Genomic DNA, 16,696 nt, shown 5'->3' with positions numbered 1-16,696 from the left:
GGAAATCATATAAACTTACTATTTTTCGGACTAACAACATGAATGAATAAAAAAGAAAAAATGATCAAAAAGAAAACACAAAATGGAAAATTCAAGATATTTTTCTTACTCTAAGCTGGGGGGGTGGGTGGGTGTAACACTTCCAACTTTACTCAAAAACTGGCAGATTTTATCTGAAGAGTAGGTTTCTAAGATAAGTTCTGAACAAAGACTATAGCCATCATACTGTAAAAGGAACACGTTGTAAATGTCCAGGCAGAGAAGCGGGCGTGGAGGCCTCTGAGCCCACAGACGCAGCTTGACATGGCTGCTGCATGGCACCACAGCCTGACGGTCCTCGGACAGCATGGTCTTGCTGCCTCTAAATCCCTTCTTAACCTCTGGTCCCCAAATTAACAACACCTAAAGTGATCTCCAAAGTGCACCTCATACGTGGGTACAAAGGACCTTGTATCGAAAAAGGACCCAACACAAGTCTGCAGCCTTTCTACTACAACTGTTCTTGATATAAACGATTAGAGACGCCTTTCAACAGGCAAAACGGATCAAAAACACACCCGGCCCCACGAGCGATTAAACTAGCAACAAGTGTGTGGAGATAGCTCTAGGCAGGACACCGAACGCTGATGCTGGCGGCCAGCTGAGCTGGGCACAGGAGCAGAGGGGGCGGCGCGGCTTGGGCAATGACCTGCCGCCTCTCTTGAGCCTCTCGGACCGGAAGTTCTCATAGTGCAGGTCCTGGGTCACCTCCTGGAGATCCTGCATGTGAGTGCTGCAAGACAAGAGACGCACCGGGGTTGGGCGACATGCACCTGCCACTTGTGGGGGGGCACCTGGTCATGCACACGAAGCACACGCCAGGAACGAGACCCGGGGCACCTCCCACAGGAGACCACCGCCCATGGTCAGAGGAAGAGCCACTAGGAGAGCCACCAAGGTGAGCGCCGCCTAAACCAGAATACGCTCCTCTGAAGGGACTTATGGGAACACGCAGTTCAGACGTTCGTGACTCTGCAAGCTTAACCTTTATACCAGAGGGAGCCTGTCACTGTCACCTGCAGAGAAAACCATCAGGGTGTCCAAGCCTGAGGAGGAGCGCAGGCCCCAGCGGGAGAGACCAGTCTGCGGCAGTCAGAAGCGGGCGGGCCTCTGCACGGAGCTGGACCGCCCGCTGCAGGGAAGCCCCGCTTGGAAGCCCCGCTTTCCCGGCCGGGCACCACCACAGGGAGATGGCACTCACATGAGCATCGTCCTCAGCTTCAGGAAGTCGTTGTGCTCCGGGTTCTCCACCTCCACGACGCCCCAAGGGTAGAGGCGGCCTCTGACCTTCTTGCCTTTGGCTTCAATCAGCTGATTGGATCCAACCACAGAGAAAGGGATGCTGGCCTAGAAGGAGACACGCGGGGTAGACTGGCTCTACACGGGGAACCCCAACTTTCACTGCAAACAGGGACATGAGCAGAGAATGTGCACACTGCCGCCAACCTCAGGGCTCACTGCAAAAGCGTAGGCGCACATCCCACTCGCAGGTGGCGGCAGGAGACAGCTGTGCCAAAACATGCCGGAAGCAACAGCACCAGCGTAACTGCACCTGCCCGGGCAACCCCAGAGGCCAAGCCTCTAGACACCTGGCCCTCACCAGCTCTTTCCAAGTTAAATACACTGACTGCAAGAAGCGGGGCTTCCCGGGTGGCACCAGCAGTAAAGAATCTGCCCGTCAATGCAGCAGACCCGGGTTCAACCCCGGGGTCGGGAAGATCCCCTGGAGGAGGAAGCGGCCACCCACTCCAGTATCTTGCCTGGGAAATCCCAAGGACAGAGGAGTCTGGGGGGCTACAGTCCAAGGGGTCACAAAGAGCTGGACCCAACTTAGTGACTATTAATAGCAACAGCCACAGGAAGGCGGAGTGACCAACCCTGTGCGTCCGCGGGCACGGCACCCACCTTGAGAAGTCGAGTCTGCTCTTTAAAATCTTCATCTTCATCGGACTCTGCGTCAGGTAAGTGATAGATTTTGATGTTATGTTCCTCAATTTCATCCAGAATCTGAAAGAATGACCACGCCAGGAGCAACTGTAGCAAACTGTGTGCTGACTGTTTCAGTCAAGTGTGACCCGTCATATTAGAAACACACCAGAACTATCCAAGTCTCAATAAGGAATCCTACTGATTAAAACCATTTTTTTTTCTTTCGTTTCATACATGATATTTTACATGTTTCAATGCCATTCTCCCAAATTAAAACCATTTTCAAATGATCTTACAAACCACTCAAAAGGCTGGCGTGCACTCCAAGGGGTCCTCCAGCCAGAAAAACAACAGGAATGCACCCCCCCGGCCCTGCCGAGGCCACGGACCAACGGCTGTCCCCGAGCAGCCGCAGAGGGCACTGCACACAAGCAGGCCAGCAAGGGGCCGCTCGGCAGGGCCAGGAGGGGCCAGGGGGACACCTGCCAGTGGCCGGAGGGCAACAAGGAATCCAGGAGGGCTGGGAGGCAGGGCCGAGCGTGACTGGGGCTGACAAGTGGACAGCTCCCCAATGTCAGGAAGGGATCGAGGGTCTCGATTTCATCTAATAGGCCAAGAGTGCTGAACCAAGTGGCAGAGTTGCCTAGACGGGAAAAAACTGGGCTGGAGTGGAAGCTAGCATGCATTCACCCGTCAGTCTACCAGAAACCCAGCCCCCAAGCCCCTACACGTGCTGGGCACTCCACCAGGTCTGGGGCAGGCTGGCCCTCTGCTTACCCTCACGCTAGAATCTGGGCCCTCAACGGAAGAGAAAAGACAGGCCAAGGCAGCAGGAAGCAGCTCTGCTTCAAACCTGCTCCCAAACTTGCTCCTCCTTAATGTGACTAGGGTCTCGCGTGGTCAAAGATCTCGGATGAATTCACTGTCCACACTATGTCACGATCTAAGAAAAAGCCCTCCCTGCATCCTGGCCCTGGCAAGCTGACCTTGGTCTGCTCAGGACTGCTCACTCCCTCCCTGCTGAGATGGAGAAGCTGAGCAGGGAGCAGGAAGCTGCTCTGTCCCCTGCCCCGCAAGACAAGGCTTACGCTGGGGACGAGGACAGAGCAAAGCTAGTAACTAGGCCACCCAGAACTGGAAGAGAGGAGTAAGAAAGCGACAGATCAACACTAACCACGCGTGCTCAGTCTGGGTACGACAAGAACCATGGGATCGTTCTGAGAGGGAGGGAGGGGCGGACAGAGGTCTGGGGACAGACGTTCTTAGATGAGGAAAGGAGCATGTGGACAGGCACAGGAGAGAAGCCAGATAAGAGGAAAGGCCCAGGATTTCATTTCATTTCAGACTCTGAGATCAAGACCTATGAGCTCTGTACACGTAATCAGAGATGGATACAGAGCATTCTAACCCTGACAGCTCTCTCCACTGCATGTCTGAAATGTACCCCTATTAAGGTGAAGTCCCCGTAAGTATGAGCTGCTCAACTGTTTCCTGTCAGGGACAAAAGTGCCCGAGTTCTCAGGTGCTCTTCCAAGGGCCTGCATGTTTTTTAAAAAACTGGCAGCATTTATGACAATAAAGGAGAAGGCTGACAGAAGACATCAGGAGAAACACAAAACCACAAAGGTCACAGCAGGTGAAATCTTTTACAACACGGTAATCAGCGTCTAAAAATACAGCAGTATCTACGAGTAGGTAAAAACGCAGTCGAGCAGCAAGGCTCTAAAACCCGGAAAAATACAGCAACGGGGTTCAAGTGCCTGGAAGAGAATCGGACCAGCGACCGGGCGAAGGCAGCCTGAGACAGGACGCCGTGCCCCACGCCTCAGAAGACAGCTACCCTAAACACGGCAAGGGTCCAGAGCCGGCCCAGGCGGGGGGAGGCCCACACCCAGGCTCCAGAGAGCCAGACAGTTACCAACTGTGTTTGAGGAAAACACAGGCTCTTTCAAAGTACAGTGCACATCGATTTCCTCCTAAGCTTACACGACGGTGAGACACAGATATGCGCTGATGCTGGCAGCACCAGCACCAGGGAGGCCTGCTGGGAGGCCCCTCCCCTCCCCTCCCCTGCCCGCCCCCCGCCCCCCCCCCCCAGGCCTGCTCAGTGCCCCCCTCCCCTCCCAGGCCCGCCCCCCAGGAGCCCAGCACGCACCCTTTTCTTCAGGCGCTCCCGCTCCTTCAGGGTGAGCGTGTCGGCTTTCGCGATGACAGGCACGATATTCACCTTGTTGTGGATCGCCTTCATGAACGCAACATCCAGTGGCTTCAGTCTAAAAGTCGTGTTTAAGGGAAAAATTTTTCTCTCAATCACTTCAGCTCTCACAGCGAATCATGCACATGTGGGGGACTGTAAGGCGCAGGCGCAGCGGCCGCCCTCGCGCGCGCGCCCGGGGCGCAGGCGCTCACCCGTGCCCGAAGGGGGAGATGAAGTAGAAGCAGCAGTGCACCCTGTTGTCGATGATGTGCCGCCTGTTCAGGCCGCTCTCGTCGTGCAGGTACCGCTCGAACTGCTCGTCGATGTAGCAGATGATGGTTTTAAAGCTGAGAGACAAATACCAATCATCACGGGATACAAGAGGCAGCACCCCTGACTACAAAGACAAACGGGTTTCTCTAGCCCCTGCCCCTCTAGCAGATGTGATTTAACAACCCAACTGCAGGATGGAAACGGAAAACCGACTCCTAGGTTTGGCAACATGGTGGCTTTTGGAAACTGCTGAGAATCATTTCCTCTTAAGTATTGAAGGTCGAAAGCCCGGATGCAATAGGTTACAAAGAGCCTGAGCGGACTGCCAGGAGACAGACAGGAGCGGGGGCGGGGAGTGGAGCAGGACTCCCACAAGTGAGCTGCAGCGGTGGCTGCAGGAAGGAGGGAGCCCAGGAGAAGGAGAAAGACAAGGGAAGCCCTCTGCCCCTCCGCCCTCTCCCCGTGAGTGCTGGAAAGCTGCTGCCTTGGGTTTGTGGGATTAGAACCCAGAAAGGCTGTACAGTGACGTGGTGCTCTCTCCAGGCGGCACGGCCCAGACTGCACTCACAGTCCACCTCCTCGCTTCCTCACTGTGCAGAGTCACCAATAAGCAGCCAACGACAGACACTCGGTCTGGAGCAAGTCTCTTCAGAGACCTCATCTTCTTGAATACGCAAAGGAGGAAGACTACCGTGGTATCTTGTTCACTAGCCACGGTCCAAATCAAGGTGCTTTATTTATGTTAGCATTTGCTGTTTCGTTGGCTTTGTGATATTAGATCTCACTAGAGTGCTCTTAAAATACTCATTCCTTGTGAAATTCTTCATTAAAAACGCTATAGTGAGAATGATTTAAATTGTCTTATCATTCTGTCACACACAGCTACCCCAAACCCAGCAATCGTGAGTGACCATGACGGACTGAAACACACAGAGACACGCTTGGCAGGGGCACAGCCTCACCACCGAGGGCCCTGGGGACGTACCAGTCCCTGCAGTTGATGGCATCCCCATAGCCCGGGGTGTCCACCACGGTCAGACGCAGCTTCACCCCGCGCTCTTCAATCTCAACAGTGGAAGCCTCAATCTGGACGGTTCTTTCAATTTTCTCTGCAACAGAAGCAACCTTATTACTTTCTTCTTATTAAATAAGTGACTCAGAAGTAGCTATTTCTCTTTAAGGACAGTTCTCAGAAGGTAACAGGAAGATTGTGTAAAAATGATCCCAGGGTCAGTAAAAGAAACACTGTAGCTGAGATTAAAGGGCTGTTTCCAGGTAAAAAAATGTCAATATTGAAAATTGCAACTTCTCTTCCTCAGACAGGAAGAACAATGAATGAATCATTTAAAGACTATCCAGGGACTGCAGCCCTATTGTGCGGGCCTAGACTTCACTTTGCCAACAAAGGTCCATCTAGTCAAGGCTATGGTTTTTCCTGTGGTCATGTATGGATGTGAGAGTTGGACTGTGAAGGAGGCTGAGCACAGAATTGATGCTTTTGAACTGTGGTGTTGGAGAAGACTCTTGAGAGTCCCTTGGACTGCAAGGAGATCCAACCAGTCCATTCTGAAGGACATTAGCCCTGGGTATTCTTTGGAAGGAATGATGCTAAAGCTGAAACTCCAGTACTTTGGCCACCTCACGCGAAGAGCTGACTCATTGGAAAAGACTCTGATGCTGGGACGGATTGGGGGCAGGAGGAGAAGAGGACGACAGAGATGAGATGGCTGGATGGCATCACCGACTCAATGGATGTGAGACTGAGTGAACTCCGTTGGGAGTTGGTGATGGACAGGGAGGCCTGGCATGCTGCAATTCATGGGGTCGCAAAGAGTTGGACACGACTGAGCGACTGAACTGATTGACTGAGGGCCCACGCTGATGGATTCACAGCCCACTCAGCGGCCTCATGAAGCCCAGTGTCAGTGCTGGACACACACCCCAGGGAAAGGGGTCAGATGATACCTATGCCCACAGTAACTTTCTCCGTATGCAGGTTTTTTCATGAGCAAACATTTTCACTGATCCTCATCAAACATATAACACAGGCAGGAACTATTACACCCTGTAGATAATCAAGCAATCAAGCTGGGGGAGACGGGCCATGGGCCGTCCAAGCACCAGGTACAGCACCCCTCTCCCTACTCGACAGCTGTGTCCTGTGTCCAGAGTCACACGAAACAAACAGCTTGGCTGAGGCACAAGATCCTGACTGCGCACTGCAGTCCCGGCCACACTGAGCTGTCACTGCAGTGTGGGAACTTCGTACCTGCAGCTCCAGGGATGACTCTTTCTGGGTAGAGGTCGGTCAAGAAGAGGCTGTTGATGAGCGTCGATTTTCCGAGCCCCGATTCACCTTGAAATGAAAAGGAATGTGATGTCATGGCGTTACCTGCGCAACACAGTCAAGCCTGCTGAGTGCTGACGTGAGGCCTGGCCCTGGACTAAGCACCTCACAAGCATCCTTCTCTGCATCCCGTGTGACCACAATGGATTTGGCACAAGCCCCCTGGTCCCACTGATGGGAACAGGGGCTCTGAGGTCACTAGCCTGCATGCTCGGGCTGCTGTCCAGAACAAGGCCTCAGTTGGAATCCAGAGAAATCTGGAGAAATCATAAGACCATAATTCCATATGTGGTGGTTTACTCGCTAAGTCGTGTTCGACCCCTGTGGCCCCCACGGACTGTAGTCTTCCAGGCTCCTCTGTCCGTGAGATTTTCCAGACAAGAATACTGGGGTGGGTTGCCACTTCCTTCTCTAGGGGATCTTCCCGATGCAGGAATCAAACCAGAGTCTCCTGCATTGCAGGCAGATTCTTTACTGACTGACCTACAAGGGAAACCCAACTCCATCTGACCTTTTGCCAAATGTGTGGAATGGACTTGAGGTGGCTCCTTATTTTTTGATAAACAGAATGCACTGTAGATTTTTAGGTATGGGCTCTGCTAACTTTTAGACTTACCACATTTCAGAAAGCTGAACAGACACAACAGTGTCAAAGGCACCCAGCTTCCCGAGCTGTGGGGGTGGGGCGGGGATGCAGGGACAACCAAGACTCCCGTCACGTGACGAGTCACGTGACCGGCCGGCCAGCAAGGCGGGAGCAGGCCCCCTCCCCCTTCCTGTTTCCCTCACAGCCCCACACCCTGCCCTCCCGCCCCGACCCCACACTGGCGGCCTCCACAGGCAGGGCAGGCAGCCTCCCGCTCCTCTGCAGTGTCACACCCCACAGCAGGCAGCACATGTTCCCTCAAGCAGTTAGCGAGTTAGAAACTGCTCTTCAATACTGTAAAGTAGCCTCCAATTAAAATAAATAAATTTAATAAAAAAACATTAAAAAAATTCCTCTTCAACCACTAACTACGTATTCTGAATATTTGAAACTTCAAAGAAGATGTAGGATACCAAAAAACTGAAATGTATGTTCCAAAGAAGAACAGACAGACGCCATCGCCTTGCTGGAGGTGGTCACCTAAGGCCTGCTTGGGCATGTGCTGGTCTGACTGCCCCTGGGCACCTCAGCTCCACCACCTCTCTCTTATGTCCTGCACAGTCAAGGAAGGAGCACACATCTGATTTGAAAATTACCTCTGGGAATATCAAGAACAAAAAATTGAATCTGAAATTGGCAGACATGTAATTCGGACTGTACTTTAACTAGACTGCAGTTTTCATAGATGCGAAGTAACATTAAAGGGACAAAACCAGAATCACATATTGAACCTTTCCCAATATGAGAGAGTAAGAATATGACTAAATACATGCTCTCGTGGTAAGTTACCCTTTTAATAAAGTGTCCAGCGACACCCATTCACTACAGGTGCAAAGGCCTTGACCAGTATGCACCAAGCCCTCTCCAAGCGCCTGCACAGGTGCATGTGGGGAAACAACGGCGAGTCCCTGGCCCCATGTGGCTCTGCAGTCCAGCGGGGGAGGTGACGGACAAACAAAGCCACCCTGTTACCAAGTGAGTGGCGACGGCTCTGAGTAATCCAGCTGAAAGGGGACCCAGGCCAGAAGACAACTCAGCAAAGGCGTCTGAGCGGAGACGGCCGATTCTAAATCATGAGTCTCAGCTTTTAGGGTGTAAGTGACTGTTTCACTTGGAATCGTTTTTGGGTGACATCCACAACCTGCTCATTAGCTCAGCAGACGAGGCCGCCCAGGGCTGATTTCTGAGCACACCCAGCCCTGCTCTGCTCTGCATTCACTAGCATCTCCACCTCTGCTGGAAGCTTCTGTAATAGGTACCTGGTGATGGGCAGACCAGACACACACACGAGGTGTGGTCCAGCATGAATCCATTGCCACCCACACACCTGAACGCAAAGCACAGGACGCACTGCGCTGTCCGGCTTGCGCACAGCACACGCTTGGCTCTGGAGGCTGCTTGTTGCCGCCACCTCTACTAGCAGCCCATTTCTCTGCACTGTCAAGCAATGTTCCACGAGTGGATACAACCCGCGTGGTGTGGAGAGACGCCTGCGTGTGTCCAGAGAAGCGGATACAAGCATTCACCCAGTCTGCAATGTGCCATCAGTCCTCTTGGGCACACACCTGTGAGTGCGCGGCTGTGAAGAAAGCCCACACTTGAGCACGGCGCCCGCAGTGAGGCGGCTCCAGCTGCCCCACCGCCCGCCCAGCGCAGCAGCCGGGCCGTCTGGTGGGCGCGCGGGACCAGCCAATTGTGGTTTTAGGGGCGCTTCCCTGAAGACCCAAGAAGACGACACCCTCGTGCGTTCGCTGGCCATCTGCTTATTCCCCGTGAAGCGTCTGTTCACACCTTTGACTCTGCAACGGGGCCACTTGTCTTCCTTCTTGCTGAGCCTGCGGGAGTCTTTTATATTCCAGATACGAGTCCTGTGTCACGTATGCTACCAGCGCTGTCTCGGTCTATGGCCCACTTTCTTATCCGTGCCCTTTGAGGAGAGCAAATCTTGAATGAAGCACAGTGTATCAGCTCCTTTTGTGATAGTGTTCCTCACGTCCTCAGCAATCCGCTACTCCAAAGTCATAAACCTTTTTAAAGCTGTTTTCTTTAGACTTTGTTTTTAGACTTGTTTTTGTCTAGACTTTTTATAGCTTTCCAACTAGGTCAACAACTCGTTTTGACTGAATAGGTGATGTTCAGTATGAAGGAGAGGTTGGAGTTCATTTTCTCCCAATCATGCAGTTGTTACAGCACTATTTGTGAAAAAGATTAACCTGTCCCCACGCCAAATGACCCTGGCGCTGTGTCCACTGGGAGCTGAGCACCTGAGCCTGCCCTGCACGCTGTGCGGATGCTGCTGGAAGCCAGATGGTCTCTGTCATGCTCCGGAGTCATTGCATTTCAGAGTCAAATGGCTCATTCCTGTTGTCAAAAGTTGCTGCAAATTTGGCTGGGACTGTACTGACTACGGATGCATCTGGGGAGGGTGGACACCCGCAGAGCCCAGCACAGCAGGGCACGGCTGAGGGTCCACACCTCCTCAGCCTCCCCAGTTCCTCCCAGCAGCGCTTTCACACTGTCAGTGTAGCTCTTCACACGCTCTGTTAAATCATCCCTAAGCAGCGTGTTGGAGAAGGAAGTGGCAGCCCACTCCAGTGTTCTTGCCTGGAGAATCCCAGGGACGGGGGAGCCTGGTGGGCTGCCGTCTATGGGGTCGCACAGGTTGGACACAACTGAAGCGACTTAGCAGCAGCAGCACGTACCTCTTTTGTTACTGTAAATGGTACTGTCTTTTAAAAATATTTTGTAATGTAATTATCTTTGATATTATATTTTTAAGTTTGTTGTTAAACTACTTGTTGGTAACATACAGAAATAAAGCTGATTTTTGTATATTCACTGGGAACCTGCAACCTTGCTAAACTATTTTGATCTAGTAACTATGTAGTTTTCTTATGATTTTAATATACACAAATACGTCATTTGTAATTGAGGAGAGTTTACTTCCTTCTCTCAGTTTTTTATCAGTAAGAGTGCTGCTAACTACAGGTATTTCCCCTTCAGAACCAGCACCTACCTTCCCATGTTAAACCACGCATTCCCGCGATAAAGCCCCTTTGTTTAGGAAGTACAGTCAGTCTTGCTATATGACATTTGCTTTGAAACTGACAATCTGTTCCAACACAACAGATATATTAGGGAACAATTTCGACACAAAACAAACCTCACAATTTCTTACGGGTGATGAGAAACCAAGTCCAGCCAGCAGAACCAGCCTGAGGAGCGCTCCCACGGCCCCAGCCCAGCCGCTTCCCGGGGCCGCAGGCAGCACCCCTCCTCACAGCAACACGCGAGCTGTACCCGGCCGAGGCCCACTTCCCACCTCGGGCTCAGGCGCTGTCTGGTGTGGTGCTTTTGCCGTCTTAGCCACTTCACGCGTAAACGCAGGTGGTTCTCGCTATTGTTCTACTGCGCAGTAGAGGAAGGCTCTGGGTGGGCCCGCTTCCCCACAAGCTGCATGGCTGCACAGCGTGACCGCTGAAGAAGACGCATATGCCGCATCACACTGGACTGACTGCAATAAGCCATTCCATACGCAGGACCTGCGACCACCTTAGTAAGGTGTCAAGTCCACACTCCTGAGGGAGTCAGTCTACTTCTCTAGTTATCTGTAACGGGGCAGTGCTTGGCCTGACGCTCTCACCACGAGAGCGTCTCTGCGGAACGTTCCATGTGCATTCAAAGAATGTCTGCCCTGCAGCTGTTCAGCACTCCTGGCAGCTGCGCCACAGTTTGATGTACAATTTAAACATTCTACATGACAGACTTTCTATTTGCTTCCTCAGTTACTGTGAGGAGTGTTGGAAACTCTTGTTGGTATCTCTCTCATCAGATCCTGCATCAGGCTTATTTAAGATGGTGCCGTTCTGAACAGACCCCTTTCTCATTAGGATATGACGTTCCTCACGTCTGGGATTACTCGGGGGCAGACTTAGAGTCTGCTTTGTCCGACAGGAACGCAGGCACCTCAGCTTTCTTGCGATTGGGGCGTGCGTGGTAAGGCCCCGTTCCTTTATGTCTTGCTCGTTTCTGCACACAAGGGCCTTCCCGGGCCGCGGGACTCCGCCTGCGGCCCTGCCTCTCACTCGCCGTCCACGTGCACATGCCGCCCTGCTTCGTCTCATCTAGCGTTCATCCTTCTCCACTCTCTTTTGGACTAAATACTTGTTTACATTCTGTTTTAACAAACCTACTGGCTGCCAGCCAGATCTTCATTTTTCCAGTGGCTGCTCTGATGTTCACAGCATGCACGGTTAACTCAGAGTCTCCCTTTTGAGCACTTTCTGTCACCTCACCCATCGTGGAGCTCACAGGCGCACGCTTTTATCCACTCCCTGCCCACTGTGTGATCCTGCTCATCTGACCCGTGCACGTTTCACACTATCGATTATCTCTGAAAGAAACAAAAAGCACATAGTCCTCTACTTACCAACCCCAGCTATCATTCCCAGCGCTCCCCTTCCTCCACCAACCGGAAACTACATCATCTTTCTTATGATGTAGTCTGATACTCATCAACTCCTTCCACTAGTTTACAAGAAAACGTCTTTATCTTCTCTTTCCAGCTTCCACTTTTAAGGGTGATTTTTGATGAACACAGAACTCTCGGCTGTTTTAGGAACTTTAAGCCGCCCTCCTGCAGGGCTTACATCACTCCCGACGAGCCGTCAGTGGCCTCTCTTACCTCTGGTCCTCTGTGTGTGCTGGTTTTCCTTTTTCTGGCTACCTGTGAGACTGTCCCATCTATCAGTGGTTCTCACCTTCTGATCCTGGGTCCTGGTGCACTTTTGTATTTATTCTGCTGGGTTCTTTGGATGCTTTCCATTACCCCCTTTCTTCTGCCCATCGGTTAAGCCCATCAAAAAATTTTTCATCTCAGGTGCTGTATATATTTTAATCTTTACAAGTTCCATTTTCTTCTTTTCTGGATCTATTTCCACTGCTTGATCTCTCTCCTGGTTACGGGCTACTTTCTTCTCCCTTCTCTGCAGATCCAACAACTTTTTGCAGGATGCTCAGCACTGTGAGTTACACTGCAGATGTCTAGACATCGACGTCCTTATTTAATAAGTCGTAGGCTTTGTCCTAACAAGTAGTTAAATCATTTGTAAATAAACTTTATCCTTTTAAGGTTCATTTAGAAGTTTTGATAGGGAGGGTGTAGACCAGCCTTTACATGAGTTTACCCCTGCTCCCACGCAAGGACTCTCCTGTCGCGGGCGCCCTTGCCCCTGCCAGGGCTCTCCTCACTGTCGCGGGCGCCCTCGCCCCTGCCAGGGCTCTCCTCACTGTCACGGGCACCCTCGCCCCTGCCAGGACTCTCCTCAGCGTCGCAGGCGCTCTCGCCCCAGCTGGCTGAATTCCACTGCCTCCAAATGCCCCTCCAGGCAGCCTCCAGCTCTGCTCTGCTCCCTCCTGGCGGCTCTGTTCTGCTGGACTTCCTGGAAGCTCCCCACCCTCTACCCGCACGCGGACCACCGTGCAGCCCCAGGCAAGAGGGAGCCCCGCGCAGACATGCGGAGGGAGGCGGTCTTGCCTCGGAACTCTGCCGGGGCCTCAGCCCCTGAACGGTGCTCTTCGTCCACTGAGACCACTTGCTCTGCTAGGTTCACTCCCCTGGGAAGGGCCGGTGGCTGGGAGCAAGTTGGGGTAACTTTACACTTCATATAATTCTTTCCTTCTCTCAAAGATCCAAGTCCTGCATTTCTGTTCAAAGTCTTACAAGGGCTGTTTGATACATCTTGCCCAGCCATCTGGTTATTCTCACCAGGAGGACTGGTCTGGTATAGTCATTTCAGGGTTCAGCAAACTACAGTGCTCCAACAAATCCAGCCCACTAGCTCAAAAACAAAACGGCTTCACCAAAAGCTGTAAGGCTCACAGTGCCTTAAATACTCACTATCTGACCCTTTGCAGAAAGTCTGTCAACCCCTGAGTTATTCCATCAGGGCCGGAAATACAAGTAACGGTCTGACTTGAAGCAAAGGAACCGTGTCGCAGGCTGCACTGCATCTCTCTTCCTGCTCGAGACCCGAGTCTGCACAATCGTCATCATCAGGCAATTACGCTCCTCAAACGTGGCACTAGCCACTGCTCTGGCCCAGGGTCCCACACTTCTTTTTCCATCTCAGATTTGTGAACTATTTAACCCAGGAAACAACTGCTGGCCCCATTCACGCGTGACCACCCCATCAAGCTCTTCCAGTGGCATCTTAGCATTTGGGGAGAATTCTGCAGCTATTGAGATTGTAATAAAATGTGATACAGTAAGGAGAATTAACTTCATCAACTTAACTTTGTTATGGACACACTAACCCGATACACATGCCATAACCACGATAAAATGCGTCTGACATAACAGGAAGACATTTCAGGGAAGCGCTCGATTTCAAAGGACTATAAGCACTCATTTAAAAATATGTGTGCAGTAAGGATTGTCCCTTGTTCAAAATATATCTACAAAAAACTGAAGAGTTATTTTTATGAGTATTAAATAAACACACTTCTAGTTAAATACATGTTACCCTTAACGTACAACAAATCAGTGTAAAATTCAGAAGCCTACACCAACCACAGACACTCATCACCTCACGGACTCTCCGGGTTGGAGGTTCGGGCGTACCTAAGGTGGGCCCCTATGGCCTGAGGGTCTCTCTGTGGTCACAGTGAGGTCAGCCAGGAATGGCGGTCACCAGCAGGCCTAACTGTGGCCAGGACGTTTCTGAGATGGGGGCCTCAGTGCCTTGCCTGTGGACTTCTCCATAAGGTACTGACTGTCCCCCCAAGGACTGCTTCAGAGAAAGCGAGGCACGGGCCACAGTCTCTCTAGGTCACGTGTCTTCATCTGGCAACGACCCATTGGCTGCCCGGGGAAGCCCTGCCCCGTGGGGGAGGGACCAGAAACGCCTTGGGCAGCAGGCAGCAAGGATGGGGTGGGGGCACCTCAGAGGCTGTCACAGTGAGCTCACCCTCTCATTGCACAAACAAGGAAATGACAGGTCAGCTTTCCTGTTGTACTCCAGGAGAATCCTCTAGAGAATTTCCCCGAATTCGCGAGGTGTCTGACTCTGTCCACGGAGGAATCCCGTGGCTCCGGAGCCCACACCGTCACATCCAAGGGTGGCAAAGGGAGGCACCCACAGATTCAACAACCCGAGGGCACAAGTGAGTCTCTTACCAACCACCATCAGTGTGAATTCAAAACCTTTTTTCACTGATTTTCGGTGAACTTGATTGGGAAGATTTGCAAATCCAACATATCCAGGAGTTTCTGGATTTATAAACTGAGTTTGTTGTTGCTAAAAAAAGAACAATTAAACACCTTATTAGTTGCTTTTAACATATTATTAAACCTGTGACAAACATAGATATCATTAGTTTTCACAAATCAAAAAAGTATACACATAAATCAATACTTCCAAACAGTCACTGCTGTCAGAAAGCTTAAAACCATTTAAAAAACCAATCCAATGTCATTTCATGCCTACACGCCGACCTAAAATAACATTTCTGTTAAGCAATTAAGCAACACACCGAAGATACATTAACTCATCTCAGTACAATTTCAATCTTGATGTGAGAAACTGTCTATAGAGTGAAAGCAAAGTCAGTCAAACTTACAAAGTAAGGCCCAACTGAAAGTGGTTTAATCCATCAAACTCAGCTAAAGAGCAGCTTCAGGAGAAGCAGCAAACAGCCCTGCCTCCTGCGGTGGCCCAGCTCCCCAGAGCGGAGCCCTGGGTGAGGCAGGCAGCCAAGGGGCGCCATGCTGGGAATCCCACCTCCCAGACGGAGAGAAAGAAGACCGAGGGCCCCTCGACAGCATGACTCGAGGGGACGCCACACCGCAAGGGCGCTAACGCTGAGGAGTCGAGGCTCTGGCTTACCGAACGTGACACGAAATCAAGACACAGCAATCGAGACTTATTAAACGTAGAAGGCAAGATTTAGAATGGTATTTCCTTTGAGATATATTAACATATTTACATGTGCATGCACACAGGTATAAAAACAATATTCACAAATGTTACAAGTGGTTATTCTGAATAAAGGAATTATGGCTAATTTTTATTTTCTTTTTTGCTTATCAAAGATCCACACTGATGCCTATATAAAAAATTAAAATTACTATGATGTTCCTGTATCGCAGTAACAAACACCCGAAGACTTAAAAATAAAAGGCAAAGAGAAACAATAATCTTGCAACTTTAACCACAAACTCTGCTTTTCTCAGCGTGTCTTTTAGAATCCACTTCTTTCAGGGCTCTGGGCTAATTTGTAAGAGCTGAATAAGCCAATTTATCAAGTTTGAGAACCCAATCAATTCCATCATGATAAATTATTGCAATTTTAAAATGATTATTTTAATGGTCTGCTAGGGATAATCTAAGGAGGCTAAACAGATCATCATTAATGCTGTTAGAAACAAACTGAAAATCTGAAGAAAGAAACCTCAAGCTTTTTAGGATGACAGTTAAACTATGAATCAAATATTAGTTATACAATGACTATAAAAGGTTTGAAAACAAAGCAGTTTCTCCTTATGCTGTGGATACGTAATGAAGTATGATCTCTTACCTTAGACATCTTTAGTGAAGTTTCGCCAATCTGTTAAAAAAAAAAAAAGTACATTCATACATACACACACATATTTAATACAGTATGAACTGATATGCAATTACACGTGAGGCGCCAACAGCTTGTTTCACTCAGCTTCTTATAACATCAAATACTTCCCCAGAAATGATGAGATTTTCACCTCTCACTATAAATTAGGTATAAAAACTAAGCTAACGAAAGTGACCACTCACACGCACGTATACATAAATACGTATATATCCCACATTCCCAACAATACCTTTTTTAGTACTGCTTATACATCAGGCACTAGACATGCAGTAGGAAAAAAAGACAAATTCCCACAACCTCTGGAATTGTGTAATTTCCTTTCTCTCTCTGAAAACTTTGCACACGGAAGAGACTCCTGTAAGAGCCTGTCTGTCTGCTGCCTGCTGGGGAGGGTTCCTGAGCTCCGCAGACTAGACTCTGACCCTGGGGCACACAGAGCCAGCAGCTAAGCTTATAAGAAAAGGAGAAAGGACCGAAGGTGCCTGAAGGTTTGAACCCTGGGAGACATGGAGTGTGCTGGCCAGCCTTGGTAAAAAGTCAGAGATGTGAATGCCTTCACATCTGATTCTTTCCGGCACTTAGAAAACTCCTTTCACTTTCCTGACTCTCCATATCCCCCAGATGGATACATTCATTC

General features: G+C 50.4%; 1 protein-coding gene across 2 annotated transcripts in view; it reads right to left on the bottom strand.

The window, feature by feature from the left end:
* The window catches only part of SEPTIN2 (septin 2), a 28,014-nt gene that overhangs the window by 5,117 nt on the left and 6,201 nt on the right, over window positions 1-16,696 (bottom strand). For both annotated transcript variants that reach the window (XM_070787077.1, XM_070787076.1), the window contains exons 2-10: window positions 16,009-16,038; window positions 14,609-14,729; window positions 6,708-6,794; window positions 5,424-5,547; window positions 4,378-4,512; window positions 4,124-4,241; window positions 1,945-2,046; window positions 1,241-1,386; window positions 689-772 (exon numbers count right to left, since the gene is read on the bottom strand). In XM_070787077.1, the coding sequence (XP_070643178.1) occupies window positions 689-772; window positions 1,241-1,386; window positions 1,945-2,046; window positions 4,124-4,241; window positions 4,378-4,512; window positions 5,424-5,547; window positions 6,708-6,794; window positions 14,609-14,729; window positions 16,009-16,017 (926 nt within the window). In that variant the 5' untranslated portion in view covers window positions 16,018-16,038. The remainder of the gene's footprint in view (window positions 1-688; window positions 773-1,240; window positions 1,387-1,944; window positions 2,047-4,123; window positions 4,242-4,377; window positions 4,513-5,423; window positions 5,548-6,707; window positions 6,795-14,608; window positions 14,730-16,008; window positions 16,039-16,696) is intronic.

The sequence above is a fragment of the Bos indicus genome, chromosome 3 (genome assembly GCF_029378745.1).
Source record: "Bos indicus isolate NIAB-ARS_2022 breed Sahiwal x Tharparkar chromosome 3, NIAB-ARS_B.indTharparkar_mat_pri_1.0, whole genome shotgun sequence".
In the NCBI taxonomy this organism is placed as follows: Eukaryota; Metazoa; Chordata; class Mammalia; order Artiodactyla; family Bovidae; genus Bos; species Bos indicus.
This window is presented reverse-complemented; position numbering and strand designations above follow the sequence as displayed.